This window comes from Oncorhynchus kisutch, linkage group LG26 (genome assembly GCF_002021735.2).
Source record: "Oncorhynchus kisutch isolate 150728-3 linkage group LG26, Okis_V2, whole genome shotgun sequence".
NCBI classification, from domain to species: domain Eukaryota; kingdom Metazoa; phylum Chordata; class Actinopteri; order Salmoniformes; family Salmonidae; genus Oncorhynchus; species Oncorhynchus kisutch.
In genome coordinates, this window is record NC_034199.2 from 36,854,076 (window position 1) to 36,877,933 (window position 23,858).

General features: G+C 44.2%; 1 protein-coding gene across 1 annotated transcript in view; it reads right to left on the minus strand.

The window, feature by feature from the left end:
• LOC109870742 (adenylate cyclase type 5-like) overlaps positions 1 to 21,462 on the minus strand; it is a 129,734-nt gene extending 108,272 nt beyond the window's left edge. The window contains exon 1 of the mRNA XM_031805588.1: positions 19,126 to 21,462. Within this exon, the coding sequence (XP_031661448.1) occupies positions 19,126 to 20,076 (951 nt within the window). The 5' untranslated portion in view covers positions 20,077 to 21,462. The remainder of the gene's footprint in view (positions 1 to 19,125) is intronic.
• Positions 21,463 to 23,858: the final 2,396 nt, after the last annotated feature.

Here is a 23,858-nt window from a genome sequence, read left to right on the forward strand (position 1 = left end):
GGAAATTATATTGGAGGTGTTAATAAAAAATGTCAAGCTGATACAACTCCAATCTGGACCCCCTACAGGGTCACAGTGACTCTATCAGATTGAGTAATGACCACATAATCACTTTATGTAACTGTACTCAGATACACACTACATGACCAAAAGTATGTGGACACCCCTTCAAATTAATGGATTCGGCTATTTCAGCCTCACCCGTTGCTGACAGGTGTATAAAATTGAGCACACAGCACTGCAATCTCCATTGACAGTAGAATGGCCTTACTGAAGATCTCAGTGACTTTCAACGTGGCAGCGTCATAGGATGTGGAAGAGCTCAACCCCATCGAACACTTTTGGGATGAACTGTAACGCCGACTGCGAGCCAGGCCTAGTCACCCAACATCAGTACCCGACCTCACTAATGCTCTTGTGGCTGAATGGAAGCAGGTCCCTGCGGCAATGGTCCAACATCTAGTGGAAAGCATTCCCAGAAGAGTGGAGGCTGTTATAGCAGCAAAGGGGTGACCAACTCCATTAATGCCCATGATTTTGAAATGAAATGTTCGACAAGCAGGTGTCCACATACTTTTGGTCATGTAGTGCATATAGTGCAATGCGTTCCTCAAAAATGTTGAGTAATGACAGCACATTGGGGTTTACAGTGAGGGAAGAGGGGGAGAGGGCTGGGGCACTGCTGTCTTGGGCCGATTAACTACGTAAACATGTCTCATGTCTCAGCCGTTCAGCTCTCTTGTCGCTATAGGCTAAAGCGAACACAGAGGAAGACAGAATACTTTTGTCTAGAAAGAACGCTGCAATAATCCCCCAACCAGAGGTCACCTCCTGAACATGTCATCAAGAGGAAATATCCTATCTGCTCTGCCCAACCTCTGTGTTCTGAACAACCGGCTACATCCAGTTTTCAGGGGAAATGGAAAGAGCCTGTGGAGTTCTACTTTTGGGCGTTAACAAGGCGACACTCCATCTTACGTATCTCCTCCTCCAAATTTACTGGATTGGTTCAACAGTACAGAAAATAACCTCACCCGGCAGTATTTTTTTTCTCGCAGGACCAGAAAGAAAGTTTAGGTTCTAAGTTAGGTTATACTCTGCCTGGAAGTGAATTACAGTAGAATGAGATCAAGGACAAAGCTAGGACAACAGAGGACACATCTCTTATTAAACCACTGGTTCATTCATGAAGGCTTATTAAAAAGGAACCCTCCAGAGAAACCCTATGGAACAATCAGAGGGAGACTATAGGTCCTATCAGTGGGAGACTATAGGTCCTATCAGTGGGAGACTATAGGTCCTATCAGAGGGAGACTATAGGTCCTATCAGTGGGAGACTATAGGTCCTATCAGAGGGAGACTATAGGTCCTATCAGTGGGAGACTATAGGTCCTATCAGAGGGAGAATATAGGTCCTATCAGTGGGAGACTATAGGTCCTATCAGAGGGAGACTATAGGTCCTATCAGAGGGAGACTATAGGTCATATCAGTGGGAGACTATAGGTCCTATCAGTGGGAGACTATAGGTCCTATCAGTGGGAGACTGCAGGTCATATCAGTGGGAGACTATAGGTCCTATCAGTGGGAGACTATAGGTCCTATCAGTGGGAGACTATAGGTCCTATCAGTGGGAGACTATAGGTCCTATCAGTGTTTCTACACCTGCATTGCTTGCTGTTTGGGGTTTTAGGCTGGGTTTCTGTACAGCACTTTGAGATATCAGCTAATGTAAGAAGGGCTTTATAAATACATTTGATTTGATCAGTGGGAGACTATTGGTCCTATCAGTGGGAGACTATGCTACGTCCCAAATATAGAGCACTACTTTTGACCAGAGCCCTCAGGGCCCATCCCAATGACCTCAGTTTTACAGGATAAACATAGGTACAGGTAAGCGTTTTCTGAATTTACATTTTTACAAGAATCAACTGATGGTGACTCAATGTTGTTGCTAGCAAATCCTGTGACCTGTTACCAAAACTCAACTCCGCCTCGATATTAAAGAACGAAGTTGAGCGTTCCTCAGCCAGCTTCCCAGTAGATTACAATGGCGATGGACAGAGTTGTGGATAAAACGTTAACAGTATGTTGCCACGCTCAACAAGAATAGCCTATGTAGCTGCCAACACCCCAGAATACCAGAGCAAGACGGAAATGCAAAGAAACAACACAACATAGTCTCCCCTCTGCATTCAAGCAGCCCTTGGCAGCTGATTCTGACCAGGCCAAATAGATTCCAAGAGCGATAGGTGGCCTATGTTTATGTTTTTTACAGTCGTTGGTTTATAGCCATGGATATACGCCCACGTTAGGAACTTCCCTCTTGCACCCATTTCAGCAAACGGGTAGTACCGGCTCTATGTAAGCAAGCCAACGTTTTCAATGATTTGGTCAATGAACCCTGTGGAGCACCTAGTTAACAGTGACAGCCCATCACATTACCCAGGAGTGAGAGATGTACCCTTCTACAGACACGCCCCTCTTTATGAGAGTCACAAGTGAGCATCTGACACTGAAGGAGGCAGTGTAATTCTGCGTTCGTAACCAAGTGGGAAGTAGGACTTTATCACATTCGTCAGGAAAAAAATCCACTTGAACGGCCCTCAAACTGGTAATTACTAGTGGAACACTCGTCTATCATCCTGAGCACCCACTTCTTCCACATGGTGACCTCTAACGTCACCTAATAAGGAACTGGCCTCCATAACAGCAGTTAAATGCAACAACAAAACATTATTTATACAAATCTATTAATGTAGTTTTTTAACTTTATAATTTGCCAATCAGCATTTCTCAACGAGTTCAAATCACATGAATGCATCCAACTGGTATTTGTGACTTCCCAACTGGTAAATTCCCACCTCCCACATGGTTACAAACGCAGCATCAGTGAAAACTTCAGAGGCCCAACATAACAATTAGATCACAACACAAAATGCAAGGAACATTGTGAATGGAATGACATTTTCCTGCAGTAACAAAACCAAACCGTGACACCAAAACTGCAATATGTACCGAACTGTGGGTTTGGTGAACTTTCATTCATTTCCCTAAAAGAGACACAGTAAGCACAGAGCAGCACTCCAGATTTTGTTTGACATTTTACTAAATTATTATTAATCGAGAGAGAGATCTAAATTCAAAGCAATGAGTATCAGAAGCCCAGATTACTTTTTATCACAGACTATGAGATGAAAACGATCTGTCTCTGTCTCTCTCTCTCTCTCTCTCTCTCATACACTGCCTCTATCTCTCTTTCTCCCTTTCTCTTACACTCTCTCTCTCTCTCTCTTCTACTGTATCTCTCTCTCCCTCTCTCTTAAACTATGACACTCTCTCTCCCTCTCTCTTACACTGTGTCTCTCCCTCTCTCTTACACTGCCTCTATCTCTCTCTCTTACAATGTCTCTCTCTCTCTCTCTTACACTGTCTCTCTCTCTATCTCTCGCTCTGCATCTCTCTTACACTGTCTCTCCCTCTCTCTCTCTCTCTCTCTCTTACACTATCTCACTCTCTCTTAACACTGTCTCTCTCAATTAAATTAAATTAAATTAAATTAGCTTTATTTGCATGATGTAACAATGTACATATTGCCAAAGCTTACTTTGGATATTTACAATATGAAAGTAATAATAAGAATCCAAATAGTCAACGGGACAACAGTAACAACAATAACCAAGGGTCAAAATAACCAGGACAACAGTAACAACAATAACCAAGGGTCAAAATAACCAGGACAACAGTAACAACAATAACCAAGGGTCAAAATAACCAGACATTGAACAATAGCAATAAGCATACAGTAGAGGACATGTGCAGATTGATTGGTCTGTCAGAAACTGTCCATCATCTTATGGCAGGCAGCAATGTAGTGCTCTGCCAACCCGCAGCTCTCTGCGTCCTCCCCCAACAGGACGGGTAGCTTACTCTCATCAGAGAAGACTTTGAAACCTTGAATAAGGGTTTCAAATTTGGAGAAATGACACTCTCTAATTGTTTTATATTTTTGACATTTTGTCAGGAAATGCAGCTCCGTCTCAGGTTCTGCTGTTGTGCAGTGGTTGCACAGCCTTTCCTCTACAGGGAGCCAGGTTTTCCTGTGTCTGCCCTTCTCAATGGAAAGGCTGTGCTTACTGAGCCTGTACTTTGTCAAGGTTTGTCTCTCAATTCAATTCAAGGGGCTTTATTAGCATGGGAAACATGTGTTAACATTGCCAAAGCAAGTGAGGTAGATATTATACAAAAGTGAAATAAATAATACAAATTAACAGTAAACATTACACATACAGAAGTTTCAAAACAATAAAGACATTACAAATGTCATATTACGTATATATACAGTGTTGCAAAGATGTACAAATGGTTAAAGTACACAAGGGAAAATAAATAAGCATAAATATGGGTTGTATTTACAATGGTGTTTGTTCTTCACTGGTTGACCTTTTCTTGTGGCAACAGGTCACACATCTTGCTGCTGTGATGGCACACTGTGGTATTTCACCCAGTAGATATGGGAGTTTATCCAAATTGGGCTTGTTTTCGAATTCTTTGTGGATCTGTGTAATCTGAGGGAAATATGTCTCTCTAATATAGTCATACATTTCGCAGGACTTCAGGAAGTGCAGCTCAGTTTCCACCTCATTTTGTGGGCAGTGAGCACATAGCCTGTCTTCTCTTGAGAGCCATGTCTGCCTACGGCGGCCTTTCTCAATAGTAAGGCTATGCTCACTGAGTCTGTACATAGTCAAAGCTTTCCTTAAGTTTGGGTCAGTCACAGTGGTCAGGTATTCTGCCACTGTGTACTCTCTGTTTAGGGCCAAATAGCATTCTAGTTTGCTCTGTTTTTTTGTTAATTCTTTCCAATGTGTCAACTAATTATATTTTAGTTTTCTCATGATTTGATTGGGTCTAATTGTGCTGCTGTCCCAGGGCTCTGTGGGGTGTGTTTGTGTTTGTGAACAGAGCCCCATGACCAGCTTGCTTAGGGGATTCTTCTCCAGGTTCATCTCTCTGTAGGTGATGGCTTTGTTATGGAAGGTTTGGGAATCGCTTCCTTTTAGGTAGTTGTAGAATTTAATAGCTCTTTTCTGGATTTTGATAATTAGTGGGTATTGGCCTAATTCTGCTCTGAGTGCATTATTTGGTGTTCTACGTTGTACACAGAGGATATTTTTGCAGAATTCTGCATGCTGAGTCTCAATTTGGTGTTTGTCCCATTTTGTGAATTCTTGGTTGGTGAGCAGACCCCAGACCTCACAACCATAAAGGACAATGGGCTCTATGACTGATTCAAGTATTTTTAGCCAGATCCTAATTGGTATGTTGAATTTTATGTTCCTTTTGATGGCATAGAATGCCCTTCTTGCCTTGTCTCTCAGATCGTTCACAGTTTTGTGGAAGTTACCTGTGGCGCTGATGTTTAGGCCAAGGTATGTATTGTTTTTTTGTGTGCTCTAGGGCAATGGTGTCTAGATGGAATTTGTATTTGTGGTCCTGGCGACTGGACCTTTTTTGGAACACCACTATTTTGGTCTTACTGAGATTTACTGTCAGGGCCCAGGTCTGGCAGAATCTGTGCAGAATATCTAGGTGCTGCTGTAGGCCCTCCTTGGTTGGTGACAGAAGCACCAGATCATCAGCAAACAGTAGACATTTGACTTCAGATTCTAGTAGGGTGAGGCCGGGTGCTGCAGACTTTTCTATCTCTCTCTCTCTCTTACACTCTGTCTCTCTCTCTCACACTATGTCTCTCCCTCTCTTACACTGCCTCTCTCTCTCTCGTACACTATGTCTCTCCCTCTCTCTTACACTGCCTCTCTCTCTCTTACACTATGTCTCTCTCTCTCTCCCTCTCTCTTACACTATGTCTCTCTCTCTCCCTCTTTGTTCTGCATTGTGCTCTCTCTCTCAGCGACCATGACAGAACAGAACACAAGACAGTCCACTGACTGGATGATAAATCTGATGGCTCAGATAAAATGTCAAAAAAGGTCATTGAGCATCAAGAGGTTTCGGTTTCAAGCAGCCTCACTCCTCACTCCCAAGGTCTGCTCAACGAGGAAAATGCATACAATCACCCATCTTAAATGGTAATGTGGTCAATCTGACTCGGATCAGATTCAACATTTGTTAGGGAGTCACTTGTCTTGCACCAAAGTCCATTACTAACATCTGCATTATGTTCTTGTACTACTCTTAAAAGATGCTATAAAAACAACTCCACAGAAAAGGTTTCGCCCAGAGAACAGATGCTGGTTGTTAGGCTGTGTTTACACAGACAGCCCAATTCTGATATATTTCCACTAATTGATCATTTTACCAATCACATCCGATCTTTCACATCTTTCCATTGTCAGAGCTTATCTGATTGGTCAAAAGACAAATGAGTGAAAAAAAAAGATCAGAATTGGGCTGCCTGTGTAAACGTAGCCTAACAACCTACATCTGTTCTGTGGGAGAAGGTTTTTCTGTGGGGGTGTTTTTATGGCATCTTTTAAGATTAGTACAAATCGTAAGGAGGTGACAGAGCCAAACAACCCAATTGGAGTATGCCAGGTTCTCCAGAGTTTACTCTTGCTATAACCGAGTCATACTAGGAAAATACAGGATAGGACGGACTTTAATGTCCTCAAGGGGAAAATTGTCTTAGACACACAGCACTACTGTATACAAAATAGACACTGTACATTACACACTCAACATCATACATTGCATGTTACCCCTGACATACATAATGGGGCGGCAGGTAACCTAGTGGTTAGAGTGTTGGGCCAGTAACCGAAAGGTTGCTGGATCGAATCCCCGAGCTGACGAGGTAAGAATCTGTCATTCTGTCCCTGAACAAGGCAGATAACCCACTGTTCCCCAGTAGGCTGTCATTGGAAATAACAATTTGTTCCTAACTGACTTGCCTAGTTAAATAAAAAAAGAATACATGTTGCACATTTCCCAGTGGCGTACTAACACAGCTCAGCTTACTTATTGCGGTTTAGGTATTTGATGGACATGGGAATGAAGAAGTTCTTCACTATGATTATTATTTCCAGAACACTTGAAAATATTAAGAAACACAGTCAGCTAAGCTAAGTGGGGCGTTAACGCTTCTGCTTGTAGTGAACATGAGCTTGTAGAAAAAATGATGGATAACATTTGATTTGGCTGTAAGTGTTCAACATAGATCAATTTCCTTTGTTTTTTTGTGTCTAGCACCAGAGATAGGCTAAAGCTTTGTATAGAGGCAAGACAAACTCAAGTAGACAAACTCAAACAGAATGGCTAGAAATGAATTTGAATATCAGACAGGGCAGAGGATGGTTCATTTGCCTGGCAGGTACCATATAAGGGATAACACGTTTCTTTTCCTGGAGAGTGGAGAGGAGAGGAGCTCAGCCTAACACATGCTATATTCAGACCACGATTCAGCTTCAATGTCAACACAGTGTGAATGGACAATCATGTCAGGGGCAAATACTAAGGGTTACACAGAGGTCATGGCTGGGCCAACTGTATTTTCTATACATTCTATGGCTCTGTGGTACAATACAGTGTGAAGCGATGGAGCAATACAGTTGTTTCCAGCCAACAATGCCTGGGGTGTTGGGGTTACATGACAACCCACATATTGTTGCCCAGTACTGTACTGTGTTGATTTGAATCAACACATGATATGACACAGGTGAATCAGTTCCATTGACGACAACATGGATGATGCCCTTGTCTCCCTGGAGTCTCTTTCCTCCTCACTAGTCCCTCACTCCTATTGGTGACACTAAAGCATATGTTACCCACGGATGAGAGCTCTGGTAGAAATGAATAAGATTCTTATTGGGATCTCAACCTAACAGACAGTTTGACTAATCGATTCGAGTTTCAGGAGAGAAAAAAAGCCATCGGAGAACAAAGAAATCTACAGAGAAACCAAAAATTGATGAGGCGTTTGTTATCTTCCATGCTAACTGCCAGATCACCAGGGACAAAGAGAGAAGCTCTGGACAGTTTCCAGCTACAGGCTTCATTTGTCTGTGTTGCTCGGAGGCTAACCCTAATTTAGCACACAGCGTAGCATCCCTCATGCCAATTCATGTCCTGAAAACCACAATGAGAAGAGGGAGGAGGAATATGAATATCTCTCTCAATATGTTTCTCAAAAGATGTTGCACATTCTCTATGCATATGATATAACTGTTGATTTGCAGACATACACATCCACAGTTTGCCTAACTTGTGTTGCATCCTAAAAGATTATTGCAGTAATTAAAAATATTTAAATACAGATTGCTTCTAAGTGAGCACTGTGTAAAGTGAGCACTGTGTAAAGTGAGCACTGTGTAAGTGAGCACTGTGTAAGTGAGCACTGTGTAAGTGAGCACTGTGTAAAGTGAGCACTGTGTAAAGTGAGCACTGTGTAAGTGAGCACTGTGTAAGTGAGCACTGTGTAAAGTGAGCACTGTGTAAAGTGAGCACTGTGTAAGTGAGCACTGTGTAAGTGAGCACTGTGTAAAGTGAGCACTGTGTAAAGTGAGCACTGTGTAAAGTGAGCACTGTGTAAGTGAGCACTGTGTAAAGTGAGCACTGTGTAAAGTGAGCACTGTGTAAGTGAGCACTGTGTAAAGTGAGCACTGTGTAAAGTGAGCACTGTGTAAGTGAGCACTGTGTAAAGTGAGCACTGTGTAAAGTGAGCACTGTGTAAGTGAGCACTGTGTAAGTGAGCACTGTGTAAAGTGAGCACTGTGTAAGTGAGCACTGTGTAAAGTGAGCACTGTGTAAAGTGAGCACTGTGTAAGTGAGCACTGTGTAAGCGAGCACTGTGTAAGTGAGCACTCTATTTAGTCTAAAGAGAAAGAATGTTCAATCAACTGTTCTTGAATGTGGGGAAAAAGAGATTCCTGGTGCATCAAGGAGCAGGAATAGCCCAAGCATGACGTTACTTATCCGTTGTGCTTATTGTGTTTATCATACACACCCACACACATACCTAAAATGGTGTTAGCACTGCATGGTAAAACATGCCAACTACAAACATTAACCAAAGCCAGAAAGGTTTAATTAAGTGGTGTAGCCAAGAGGTGATCCAGAAAAATCCACACAAAAAGGCTCATAAGAGTGGAACATTTCCAACAGGTTTAATGGTCCAGCAGCCCGTGTCTTTTCTAAATTACAGCCAATTACAAATACGGAGAAAGTATTGTACTTTTATTTTTTTCATTAAAGAGCAAGTCAACAATCGTGAAGAAACCGCTGTCCAATACAAGCTACAATTAGGTATCTGTCAAATTCAATCATTTCAGGAAAACATAGTGACTGTGAGCTCTCGTTCTCCATGGTCGACGTGAGTAAGACATTTAAGCATGTTAACCCTTGCAAGGCTGCCGGCCCAGACGGCATCCCTAGCCGCGTTCTCAGACCATGTGCAGACCAGCTGGCTGGAGTGTTTACGGACATACTCATTCTCTCCCTATCCCAGTCTGCTTCAAGATGTCTACCATTGTTCCTGTACCTAAAAAAGCGAAGGTAACTTAGCTAAATTACTATTGCTCTGTAGCACTCACTTCTGTTATTATAAAGTGCTTTGAGAGGCTAGTTAAGTATCATATCACCTTCACTTTACCCAATGCTCTAGACCCACTACAAATTGCATACCGCCCCAACAGATGCACAGATAACGCAATCGCCCCCCCCCCCTCCCAGGGGATCCCATCAGGGCGAACCGGCCGAGACATGAGCGCTGGGCAAGCTGGTTGGGGCATGGAAGACCGACGAACCGGCAGAGGCATGGGAGCCTGGCGAACCCGGCTGAGGCATCGGAGTCTAGCAAACCGGCTGAGGCGTAGGAGCCTGGCGAACTGGCTGAGGCATGGGAGCCTAGCAAACCGGCTGAGGCATGGGAGCCTAGAAAACCGGCTGAGGCATGGGAGCCTGGCGAACCGGGTGAGGCGTAGGAGCCTAGCAAACCGGCTGAGGCATGGGAGCCTAGCCTACCGGCTGAGGCATGGGAGCCTGGCGAACCGGCTGAGGCATGGGAGCCTAGCAAACCGGCTGAGGCATGGGAGCCTAGCGAACCGGCTGAGGCATGGGAGCCTGGCGAACCGGCTGAGGCATGGGAGCCTGGCGAACCGGCTGAGGCATGGGAGCCTGGCGAACCGGCTGAGGCATGGGAGCTTGGCGAACCGGCTGAGGCATGGGAGCCTGGCGAACCGACTGAGGCATGGGAGCCTGGCGAACCGGCTGAGGCACGGGAGCCTGGCGAACCGACTGAGGCATGGGAAACTGGCGAACCAACTGAGGCATGGGAGCCTGGCGAACCGGCTGAGGCATAGGAGCTTGGCGAACCGGCTGAGGCATGGGAGCCTGGCGAACCGGCTGAGGCATGGGAGCCTGGCGAACCGGCTGAAGCATGGGAGCCTGGCGAACCGGCTGAGGCATGGGAGCCTGGCGAACCGGCTGAGGCATGGGAGCCTGGCGAACCGGCTGAGGCATGGGAGCCTGGCGAACCGGCTGAGGCATGGGAGCCTAGCGAACCGGCTGAGGCATGAAGACCTGAAGATCCCGTTGCGGCGTAGAAACCCAATGGGCCGACTGAAGCATGACGTGGGATGGGAACCTGCCGAGCCAACCGAGGCAAGGAAACTCTCGAGCCAGCAAGGGCGTGGAAGCCCGACGAGCTGGCTTAGGCACCCCCGGTTTCATCGGTGGCGGCCCCCGAGCCTGTCACCCACAAAACAAAAATAATTCCCCGATGCTTCTTGTAGTGGTGTCCGCATTCTGTCACATATTGTCACGGGAGCGGCGCAGGAGATGAGAAGCAGGTACGGGGAGTGAAGGTCTATTAGCTGACGGACATGAAATGGAACAGGAACAGCTTCAGGAAAAGGAACACATAACAAACACAATACGGAACAATGCAGACACAGGGAACACAACCAAGGAACAGACAGGTATAGAGGGGGTAATCAACAAAGTGAAGGAGTCCATATGAGTCCAATGAGCACAGCTGCATGTAATGTTGGCAACAGGAGTGTATGATGACGGGTAGCCTAGTGCCCTCGAGCGCCAGGGAGGAGGAGCGGGAGCAGGCATGGCACATTTGGCCTCATTTGATAAAAAAATATATTAAAAAATTAGCCAATCAGTGTTGAGCTGAGCTCAACTGTCGGTTGTCCTGTCACAGCAAAACATGACATTACATTTTAGAAAACAAGCATCGATGACAAAGCGCATGGGCCCTCACAGCTCTTTCCCCCCCCACAAGTGGGTCTGCAGGGGTGTCCCGTACGCCAGTGAAGGTGCCCATAAGCAATCATTTCTGGTGAAAAAACATGGATATAGCATTTTGGAAATAAACTCTTCATGTACAGTATTTATTTATATTTTTAGTCAGGGACCCACGGTCCGCCAGTTGAGTGTGGGGGCCATAGAGGATAAAAATCACACCAGGCTTTGACACGGATTGACATCAAGGTGTTTAAAAAGGGGAGTTGTGCTGATAACATTTACACTGAAATAGCCAACCGAAGCCATTTCCACTTAGACAAGGGCTGGGGCACAGGCCATGGACAGGGCACTATTCAGAGAAATAGAATTCCATACGGAAGGATTCCGTTTCCATGGCACTATTCACTCTCCTGACTAACAACAGAGCAACCGAGAGGTTGATGAGGAGGAGGTTTGTGTGGGAGAGGAGAGAGAGACACGAAGTGACTCGGATGAGAAAGAAAAGCAGTGAGGTGGATGCAAGAAGAAGGGACTGGTGGGGGAGGGATAAAGGGAGGGAGGGAGTGAGGATAGTGCTGAGCGATTAACTGAAATGTCGGTTATTTCTCATTTTTTAAACAACTAATTGACCAATGTGATTCAAATATTTTGATTCCATTTCTTTCTTTCTTCCTGTGAGCTCAATGCCCACATTGTGCATTTCTCTACAGATAAATTCGATCAAGCCCATCAAGAGTTCTTTTAACTTGTTTTGTACAGTAGTGGGCACTATATGCTGGGGTCATGGGTCACTGGTCACATGTATATAGGTAGCACAGATGACCAGGAAGGGTTAGCACAGATGACCAGGAAGGGTTAGCACAGGTGACTAGGAAGGGTTAGCACAGATGACCAGGAAGGGTTAGCACAGGTGACCAGGAAGGGTTAGTACAGGTGACCCGGAAGGATTAGAACAGGTGACCAGGAAGGGTTAGCACAGATGACCAGGAAGGGTTAGTACAGGTGACCAGGAAGGGTTAGTACAGGTGACCAGGAAGGGTTAGAACAGGTGACCAGGAAGGGTTAGTACAGATGACCAGGAAGGATTAGTACAGGTGACCAGGAAGGATTAGTACAGATGACCAGGAAGGATTAGTACAGGTCACCAGGAAGGATTAGTACAGGTGACCAGGAAGGATTAGCACAGGTGACCAGGAAGGATTAGCACAGGTGACCAGGAAGGATTAGCACAGGTGACCAGGAAGGATTAGCACAGGTGACCAGGAAGGATTAGCACAGGTGAGAGGAGAGGGCAGTTCTTACCGTTCACAGTTTATAGAATCCATCTCCCTTCACCTTTTGTATAGGAATATGTGCATTGGCGCTATTTATATTTTATATGCGCAATAACTGGGAGCTTCACCCGAAAAGGGTAACATTTGGAAAGCTGATTCTTGTTAACGCATTATGGATGGCTCTCCTGTGCCAGTGGCTTTTCATAGACAATCACCACTACACGTGGTAATTAACTACAATGACCATAATCCATTGCGCAATCGAGAGGGATCGAGAGCATTTGCTTTGTGAGGTACCTCTACCTGAAAATACATGACCTAAGTGATTGATAGTTGGCATTCAGCAGTTATAAAAGTATGCCTTATTTACTTTGAAGAACTAAAATAGTGATTTTGTCAGACAGAATAGGCAGCAGCTCTATAGAGATGAGATGATGAATTGGAATGAAATCATAAAGTCATCAAATAAAACAAATGTAATACACACAACAACTGAAATATTCTATTGAAGTAAATGATGGTTAATACTGTAAGTAATAAGCAGTAATGGGCAGTCACCACCATCATGGGACTTGTATTAATTGTTTAATTCTGTGTTGTTACAGCGTTCAACCCACATAACGCACAGTGCATTGAGTGTTTAAAAAATAATCAAAACCGAAATAGAAAGCTGTGATTATTTTTTAATAATCAAACCGAAACCAAACCAACCTCAAAAAGCACTATTCACTCAGCACTAGGAGGGTGAGATGGGAGGGAGGAGAGGAGGGAGAGACTTGTGGGGTAGGGTAGGGAAGGAGGGAGGGATGGGATAGAGGGAGGAGAGGAGGGACTGGCAGGGTAGGGTAGGGAAGGAGGGAGGGATGGGATGGGATAGAGGGAGGAGAGGAGGGACTGGCAGGGTAGGGTAGGGAAGGAGGGAGGGATGGGATAGAGGGAGGAGAGGAGGGACTGGCAGGGTAGGGTAGGGAAGGAGGGAGGGTTGGGATAGAGGGAGGAGAGGAGAGGAGGGAGGGACTGATGGGGTAGGGTAGGGAAGGAGGGAGTGATGGGATAGAGGGAGAAGAGGAGGGAGGGACTGGCGGGGTAGGGTAGGCAAGGAGGGAGGAATGGGATGGGATAGAGGGAGGAGAGGTACTGCTCAGCTGCTGTGATTATCAAAAAAAGGTCTCCCTGTCCAACAGTTTCTCAAAGCAGTATACCTGGGTCTCTTTCTGTTGTTTTTTCCTCTTTCTTGTATTTCTGAATTGTTTTTATCTAGCAGGTGTGGACTGGGCCATGGTGCCTCCCTCTGTAATGATTAGGCTTAATCATGTCCATGTTGTTGACAGTGGAACGTCAATAAAGGGGGTAAATAAAGTGATCAATAACGTGTAAACCTGAGAACAACATTTGGACAGAGCTACAGCCTCTGCTTTGTGTCTTTGGCCAGAGAGAATTCTGAAGAGTATAGGAATAGAAATGCAATGGCAAGGAGGTAGCTAAGAGATCATAAGAGATTCTGTTGCATGTGATATTGACTGGATCAACGTTCTACACCTAAAACCTCTGTAATAACAACTAACATGATACTAGAAAATAAAAGAAGGAGGTAGGAGGGGAGGTTAGGTTAGGGTAAAGTAAATCAAATAACACTGAGGCCATTTGTTTCCCAATTATCTCCAATTTGAGCCTCCATCTGTAAGGCTTTGTCCCAAATGGCACCCTATTACCTATGAAGTTCACAAAAGTGCACTAAATAAGGAATAGGGTTCCATTTGGGATGCCAGTGTACACTCAGCGGTGGGAGGGAGGGTGAAGAGATGAAAAGATAGAGGTCTTCTTGCAGGGAAGATCTCTCTAAGAGGTTCTGGATGGTGTTGTGTTGTGATAAAGGGCTTCTGTTGCTAAGATACTGGAAGCAGTGTGCATGCAGGATCTACGGTGCGGGAGGGGGGGGGGGGTCACAGCCAAAGTGGTTTCTGAGAGGTGATGGGGATGATGACGTTTGATCCTCAAGATCAACTCCAAACGCCTGGGAAATACACCAATCTACTGGGATAACTTTTGACCCTAACCCTTTTTGACCCTAACCCTTTTTGACCGTAATCCTTTTTGACCCTAACCCTTTTTGACCCTAACCCCTTTTGACCCTAACCCTTTTTGACCCTAACCCCTTTTGACCCTAACCCTTTTTGACCCTAACCCTTTTGACCCTAACCCTTTTTGACCCTAACCCCTTTTGACCCTAACCCTTTTGACCCTAACCATTTTTGACCGTAATCCTTTTTTACCCTAACCCTTTTTGACCCTAACCCCTTTTGACCCTAACCTTTTTTGACCCTAACCCCTTTTGACCCTAACCCCTACCCTTTTTGACCCTAACCCTTTTTGACCCTAACCCCTTGTGACCCTAACCCTTTTTGACCCTAACCCCTTTTGACCCTAACCCTTTTTGACCCTAACCCCTTGTGACCCTAACCCTTTTTGACCCTAACCCCTTGTGACCCTAACCCTTTTTGACCCTAACCCCTTTTGACCCTAACCCTTTTTGACCCTAACCCCTTTTGACCCTAACCCTTTTTGACCCTAACCCTTTTTGACCCTAACCCTTTTCCACAAAATGTAACTTCCCTTTTTACTTGCACACACCTCATTGTACATGTGGTCATGGGAATCAACCAAAAACCAAACTGTTCTGATAGAATACACCTGGACATGGACAGACACAAGAGGGAGATTGGGGCTACCAGATAGCTTAAGTATAATGTACAGTATACACTGAGAGTACAAAACATTAAGAACACCTGTTCTTTCCATGACATAGACTGACCAGGTGAATCCAACTGAAAGCTATGACTCCTGATTGATGTCACTTCTTAAATCCACCTTTATCAGTGTAGATGAAGGGGAGGAGACAGGTAAAAATGTAAGCCTTGAGAAACTTGAGACATGGATTGTGTACAGTATGTGTGCCAAAATATTGAAGTGCCTTTGAACGTTCTAGCTGCCAGGTGATTCAGAGCCTCAGTCCCCGGACCACTTTCAGCGACGGCTCTTCTAGAGTGCACATACTCCAGTACTCAGGAGCTGGTTAAATGCTTCCATGGGGGTTGAATCTCCGAGGCAAATTAATAGCAGATCTGTTGGGGGAGATTCACGTTACGGCGCAGGGGAATTCAATTACAGTGGCCGCAAACCTGGTTACAGCTGGAGGGGAGCCAGGAGAGACTTGAGCTCGCTCACCTACACAGTCAAATCGGCAGAATGAATTCAACTACCATGGAGTCAAATGCAACACTATTTGACCCCCATTTTGTGTTAAAACAACTCATGTCATGGTGTTGATATTTTGGAGAGAATTAAAATGATATATTTGTTGTTTTTAATTAACTACCTTAACATTTTACACTTTTCTGTGTTGTTTTGAATTCACAATCAACTACAGCAGAGTACACTTCTCTTTCAGTTTACTTCCTTTGAGTTATAAAGATGTAAAGCTTTGTTTAAATATTTCTTAATGTGTCACATTATGGTGGTTTGCAATGTGATATTCAATCACTTTTACGTCTCAACTTGAATTTTAGAATGCCTGACAGAGTAGGGGAGGAAATACAGCACATGAAGATGACCTACACCATGTCAACTGGAACAACTATCTCACTAACGGTTGCTATATATCCAACCACATACAGATTGGATAAGTATAAAAAAAGATATTTCTTATATTTGTGTAGCATCAGATCCCTGTCTGAATACCCATACTAGCGTACTAAATAGAATGTGAAAACTTAGCGTTTTATAGTACTTTTGAAAATAGTGCTAAAAATAGGTAATCTAATGCGCGTTGACTCTAGCCATTCGTTCAATTTGGTACAGCACGTCAATTTATCTGATTAGCACTAGAACCACGTTTTTCTCCATCCACACTGACTTAAAGCGAAGGGAGCAGAGGAGAAGGGGAGTGAGCTGGCTAACTGCCACACAGCCCTGGCTGGTTCATTCTGTGCTGTGTGTCACCTGACTGGACGTCCCCCTCTGAAGGCCTCTCTCCAGCCAGGCGAGGCAGAGGAAGGGACAGTGGCACTGTCTGAAAGAGACAAGCCAGGTGATATGGAAGGTACTGCAGGTGTAAACTCCCTAGGGCTCCTCCTTCCTTAAAATATAGAAATTCCTGTCAAACCAGGAATTAACCCTTCATAGATGGATAGAAGAGAAAGTCAACACTATATTGAAGCATGTCAAACTATTGTCGATGTAGCCATTTTATCAAGGTGAAAAGGCTAAAAGTCATATTCATGGTGATTTTAGCCAATAAGCATCCAGTATCTAAACTACCAGGTTTCTAAGTGTTTTTCTTGTATTGCCAACGTTTAGACACTGTGGTTTAAGGAAGAAGCGGGTCATCCCTGCAGGCATTTGGAGTACAGTGCACATACACAAAATACAAAGCCACCATCTCAAGCCAAGACTCAGCCAGCATGGTTATTTGTGCCTTGGGCTAATTCATGTGACCACTCCTGATACAAGCATCATCTGGGGAGCTTACATAAACATACAGCTCCACAGTGGAGAGCTGCTGGGACCTATATAAACAGGGGGAGATCTGATATAGTAAAAACAACAGGATCGTGAGGAAAGAGAAACAAATACAGCAGTCTGTTCCCACACTTAGATATAAGGGTCACATGTCTGTATCACAAACTCTCTGACTGATATAATCAACAGACAAAGAAAGTGGATTAGACTGATCTAGAATGCTGTATTGGAACACAACAGACAACTGACCCACGTATTGTGTGGAGTCTTGCTTTTAAGTTTGAGTTCTTTTTTTCACTTGCTCAATAATTCATTTACAAGCCCTTAAATTTCAATAGGGGCCTGATGAACACTTTCCATTCCCCAGGTGTTTGAAACAGCAGTTCTTTGGAAGAGCACATATTTAGTGTAGTAGACAGATAGAGAGAGAGAGAGAGAGAGAGAGAGAGAGAGAGAGAGAGAGAGAGAGAGAGAGAGAGAGAGAGAGAGAGAGAGAGAGAGAGAGGGGAGAGAGAGAGAGAGAGAGAGGGGGGGGGGGGGGGGGGAGAGAGAGAGGGGGGAGAGAGAGAGAGTGTAAGAGAGGGAGAGTGTAAGAGAGAGTGTGTAAGAGAGAGAGAGAGACCCCCAAAGACCCAAAAAGCATCCTATTCCCTAGTGGACTCCTTTCCACCAGTCCTATATGTCCAGGTTAAATGTGGTGCACTATAAAGGGGATACTGCCATTCGGGATGCAGCCTTAGTCTCCTGAATTGTTTTGGGGATATTCTACAGAGCACATAGAAAATGATCTGGGGGGGCTCTCAAACACAACTTCCTTCTGACATAAAACTTGATACTAAAAAAGTCTTATCTCTTACAAACATCCTAAGTCATTTAAGTGGCCTAGCCAAACATTTCCCCTCCCTCAGACACAATCAATAAAGGCCTAGTTTATTGTAAAGCAAATCACATTTCAATAGGACAGACGCAATGATACCAGTCTAAGGCACTGCATTTCAGTGCCAAAGGCATCATTACAGACTGGTTTGATTGCAGGCTGTATCACAATCGGCCGTGATTGGGAGTCCAATAGGGCGGCGCACAATTGGCCCAGTGTCATCCGGGTTAGGGTTTGGCCATCATTGTAAATAACAATTTGTTCTTAACTGACTTGCCTAGTTAAATAAGGTTAAATAAACAAATCAAAATGATTAAATATATAATTAAAACGCCAAATTATCAATAGGAAGCCGAATAATAAGAGGGGAATGAGAGATGACACGCATGGAGTTTTACAAATCAAGAGCTCTGAGCTCTGATGGTCAGTTTTTAAAGTTTTTAAAATGAATAAAATAGAGCAGTGGGCCTCAACATTTTATTAGGAACATAATAAAACACAAAACAGCATATAACTGTTGTTTCTCTAAAGGCATATCCTTCGCAAAATCTCAATAACAAAATAACCCCATGTTTTCATCCCAATACTTCTAAAGTCTACAAACCCGAAACAGTACACACTAACTTCAGGAGGATGCTCATCTGTGCCAGCACTATCATCTCCTTCTGCCTCATAATTCTAGAACTTCTTCTAGAACTGTTATTTTGCCTAAATTATTACAACTTCCGTTTTACCCATGGCGCTCAGATTGGCTTCGTATACGTGTTTTTTCGCTATCTAATATTAAATGGATGCTTTTGCTAATGGTCTTCTCCATGATAACAACTAGGGGACTGAGCAATGGTCAATCGAGACCGTTTCCGTAGCAACAAGCATCAGCAGCACCTCAAAACAAATTCAGCATCATTATAAGTCACTGTTTATTAACCAGTGAAAAGCGTTGAATGTGGGAAACATTAGTTCTAGCAATAATGAGAGACATTGCATTCCTGTATTCCCTAATGAGTATTCGGTCAATTATGAGAAATTGAATGATCTGCAATAAAATAGGCCTTTGACTCAGCAATGATGCTCCAACCTGGCGCAATAACATTGCCACTTGATGGAAGGCACCCCCTAAATCCATCTTTAAACTAAAAATATTTGGTAGATTATTCCATGCGTAAAGTTACTTTCACGTGTATCAGTTTATTCATGAGTAATAAATGCGTCGCCTAATAAGAAATGTATAAAGCAGGACTTACCTGCTTCCATACAAAGGCATCCTTTTCGTTTAACTTCCAAGACCCGACCACATGGATGGCAGACAGCATAACTCCAGTGATAACGGCAGCCCGCATCCGAACCGGGAGCAGTGTGTAAATGACATGGATAAAAAACACTGTCCACCAAATTCCCTCAGAGGCACTTTGCGGATGTACGAGGAGGACCCCGATCACTTGTAATACCAGCACGACTAGAATGACCACATAGCAGACTATCCACATGTGATCCTGATGAAACCCGTTCCGATTGCACACCACCATCAAGATGAGGATAAGTAAGATGGCCAAGGAAAATACCACAACGTAAGCTATCCGGCATCCTCCCCCCGCGCAATGGAATGTCAGCATGACCGCGCACAGGAGCACCAAAACGGCCATGAGCATGGTCAAACTGCTCTGGTTGAGCCGGAAAAAGTAACGCTGGTACAGCCTCTCCAACTTCTCCGATTGGAATTTCTTGGATCTGAAAATCTGCATCATGCTGCTGCAGCACACGACCATGGAAATGTGAACTTCGGGCATGAGTTCCTCCTCCTCGGGTTTGGTGCCCTTCACTCTACGGTCCTCCAAGCCCAACTCCACCGATATGGGTCTCACTTCCACGGCTCCATCTGCGTGTTTAGGGGACGATCGGTTGTTGTTTCGGCTCTCCTCTCCAGTGCCATGCTCTTGCCACGCAGACCTAGACCTAAAACTGACCCTGCTAACCATTGTCGTGGTTCGTCCTGGTCTGGGCTGTCGGTCGGGATCATCATCTCCTTCAGTCCATCTGCTGTTCGAACGGGCGAGCTTTTTGCTCGGAGATCTAGCCGAGTATGGGCATCCGTTGGCAATATACTCAGACTCGCCCCAAGCTGATCTTAGTTCAGTCCCTCCCCTCAGCCCAGGCGCACCGACTCCGGGCGGGCTAACACTGTTAGATCGGGACATGGTATTTCTCAGATAAAAATAATAGAAAAAGCAACGCACAGAACCACACACGCGCCTGCTTAAAGTTTCTCATGAAAGCCAACTCGACCCTAAACTTTTTAAGAATTAGACTAATGTTCTTGTTACAAATGTTGTTACATTTGTTACAATGTTTTCTTCGGCGGCAGGTCTATGAAACGCATGGTAAATCAGCGACGGGTTAATTCTAGAGGTAAGGTAACAATCAGAGGACGTTAAAGTCAATTAAATGTGTCCAGTTGAAAGTCCACTACGGTAGAACAAATGTGTGTCCAGGATACTGTTGAAATTGTGATGCATAGGCCTATTCATGACTTTGGATAAATTTGGCAGCAGATGGTAAAATGCTCTGAAAATAACTTAAAATCAATGAAATAGGAAGAAAAGTCACATGGGAGATATACGATAACAACAAACGCAACTATGGTGGATAATATATTTACAGGAGAAGTTCGTTTTAATTCATTATAATCCAAACATGAAGCTCTGTATGCAGAAATATTGCCGAATGTTGTTATATAGGCCATGGAATAAAAACGTTACACAACTCCAATAGTTGGTCATACAAACATATATTACGTTGCGAATATGTTACCCAAACACTTTATTTAAAAAAATAATGAAAATAAAAAATGTGATGTTGTGGTGGACAATCCCATATTGACGTCTAGGCTACATTAGTTTTGCGTCTCATCAAGTGCTAGAAGTCGTACACCTGTGCATCTTATTGCAGCCTTGTCGCTGCTTGGATGGTTACATCCTTACAATTAATATGAAAATGTATCCACTCACTACAGTACATCGCTCTGGATAAGAGCATCTGCTAAATTACTCAAATGCAAATGAAATGTAAATTACGAAACCGTCACAGCACGACCCTCGCGCGCTTTCATTGCCGAGCGGAGGGGAGGAAGACTCCGCAATTCCACACACCCAAAAGTCCACACACCGACATCCAAAAAACGGTTCTCATCAGTATTAGTCTGACTGCATAGTATGACAAACTGCTAAATCCCTGAAGAATCCAGTTTTGATCCATACGATTCATGCAGCACACATCACCCAACGATACCGCAGCATTTGGTCCTCATTCCGTCCCCTATTTGTATTCCTGCAACGTCGAACGTAAAGTATTCAGACCGATTGACCGGGTTTTTTTTTTTCTGCGCGCAATCCCTGCAGGGTATGATATGGAGTCATGCATTGTGGTTGTAGGCAGGCATCAATGGTTTTACTGCTCGTTGTTGTTGGGTTGCCATTCAACCAAATCTGATTCCGAAAAGTCGGCCTTTTGCTCATTCCTATTGGATATGCAAGAGTATGACTTTCACGTTGAATCTTTTTTCATTGGCTGTCGACCGTGTCAGTTGGAGACGCGACTCCTGCGCGGTCTCCCGCGTTTGGATAAATGGGCGGGTCTGTGATCACAGCTGGACCTCGAGCGAAAGCAAACTAAACCCCCGACGTGCTGCTGGACCCCTATGTAGCTTATTTGGTGGGGCATATTGATAAACAAATAGAAGACAATTGTGTATTTTGCTATGACCTGTGCAGCAGACCTAATTGATTTTGGGTGTGACTTCTGCCACCCTGGCAACCAAGGGACATTTTCCTTTTATGGTCTCCAGACCAAAGCCTGGAGGAAACTGCTATAAATTTCAGTTGACAGCCCTGTACCTTGCAAGTCAATGTCATTCTTGAGTCAAATGGTCAAGGTATTTGTTGAGTTAGTGAGATATAGACAAGTTGAGCAGTATGGTGGGGCGAAATCTTTATTCTAATAACTTTCCAGACTTGTTCTCTTTCAGTTATCATTTCAACTCATAATATAGTCCATGATAGTAATGATATGAACATAGGGTTACATAGGTTTAACCTCTTGAAACCACATGTCGATCTAAATTCCGCAATTTTAACTGCATGTTTGTCATATGACCGCTTGGTGACTGTTTTTTTTATGCTGAGAGGAGCTCTCTGTTACTCTGTCACATGTATAACTCCTTATATGGCCATAAAAAAACAGGAAGTTAAGATCCCAACCACACCAAGTAACCATTTAATATATCCAGTGTTTTTTTCTTTGGTCACCTGATAAAACGATTGCATGAATTACAACCAGGAGAGACAAGATGCTACTGTGTCTATATCGTGTTGCACGCAGCACGTCCTAAGAACATGCTCGTTTTAGATGTGGCATTTGTATCGTAAATCGTAATGACACTGGCTGTGTGTCCAATGACGTCTTACTAATTCTTAACCTAACCTCTTGAAAGGCGGATAGTGTATATGTTTCACTTTCCAGGGACAGGACATTCTGGAAACAAGCATAGTAGGACCACTGAAACTCCACAATGGGAGGGAACTTGATCGCACGATTCAACATCAGTGTCCATCATTATGGCATACAGTATCATTGCCTTTGTTGGTCAGTGAAACAAATGGCTCTGAACAAAACGAACACAAAACACACAGAGTAGGACAGTGCACGTGACCTGTGTCTTTCCGACAGCCCTACTATCTGTCATTTTTTAAATGTAACCTTTATTTAACTAGGAAAGTCAGTTAAGAACAAATTCTTATTTACAATGAAGGCCTACCTTGGCCAAACACTTCCCTAATCCAGATGACGCTGGGCCAATTGGGCATCACCCTATGGAACTCCCAATCACGGCCAATTGTGATACAGCCCGGGATCGAACCAGGGTCTTTAGTGATGCCTCTAGCACTGAGATGCATTGCCTTAGACCGCTGTGCCACTCGGGAGCCCCAAGCATTAAAAAAACGAACAACATCTTGATAATTAATTCTGCTGCTTCCCGATGAACCGTTATATTAGTGTGGGAATCACAGTGAGGATTAAACCTGTGTCATGACTGTCTTGATCAGGTCAGGTTACAGGAGACCACAACCCTACAGATTATCTCTCAACCCCAACAGAGGAGGAGAGATATAGGGGTCTGAAGACGTGGGGGTGTTTTATGGCCCCCACGCCCCTGGTACATCTCAGGCCACAGAAAAATTCCTTTGTCCTGTTACTATGGAGAACCAGCCTCAGAACATTAAACATGAACTAAAGGGACTTTGGAACAAGGGTTTTCATCAGCCACAATGGTGGTCATGACGATAGATGGACTATGAAAATGTATGTCATTGTTGTTCTGTTCTTAAAGGTTAATAGATGACGTTATTACAAAAACATTGTAATGTGAAGGGTTTTCCTAGTATATGTTTGATGTTTATACATTGTACGTTGTATGGAAAATATCAAAATCAAAGAGAATGTTTTGGGGAGGATGAAATGTTAAGTTAGTTGTCTAAAATGGGATTTGAGAAAAATCTAGCCCTTGCCTCATTAACTTGGTACACCCAGAGAATTACCCTAAAGGCGGCTATGCCCACTTTTGACCCAAGGGTATAAAACCTGTGAGTATAGAATTTACAATAAGACTACGTGACCCCAGCTGCAGCAGGGTCTTAAAAAGTCAACAAACCCAGAAAGCAACACAAGTTTAAGGACAAAGAAATCCTTTTCTACCCAAGCTACGGATGAGTTGCTGTGTCTAAGCGGGTGAATTCAAGTCGAACCACCTAGCCTCCATCTCCCATTGAATCGTGGTATCTAAAGGGTTTCATTCCTATGAGCTCTGAGCTACAGAGCTGTCTGTCCTCAGGAGACCCCTTCCAGAGAAAGGGGTGAGGGAACAGACTCCTAGGCCAAAAGGACACTGACACCGGGAAGACGGTCAGAGAGGTGCGCCAGAGTA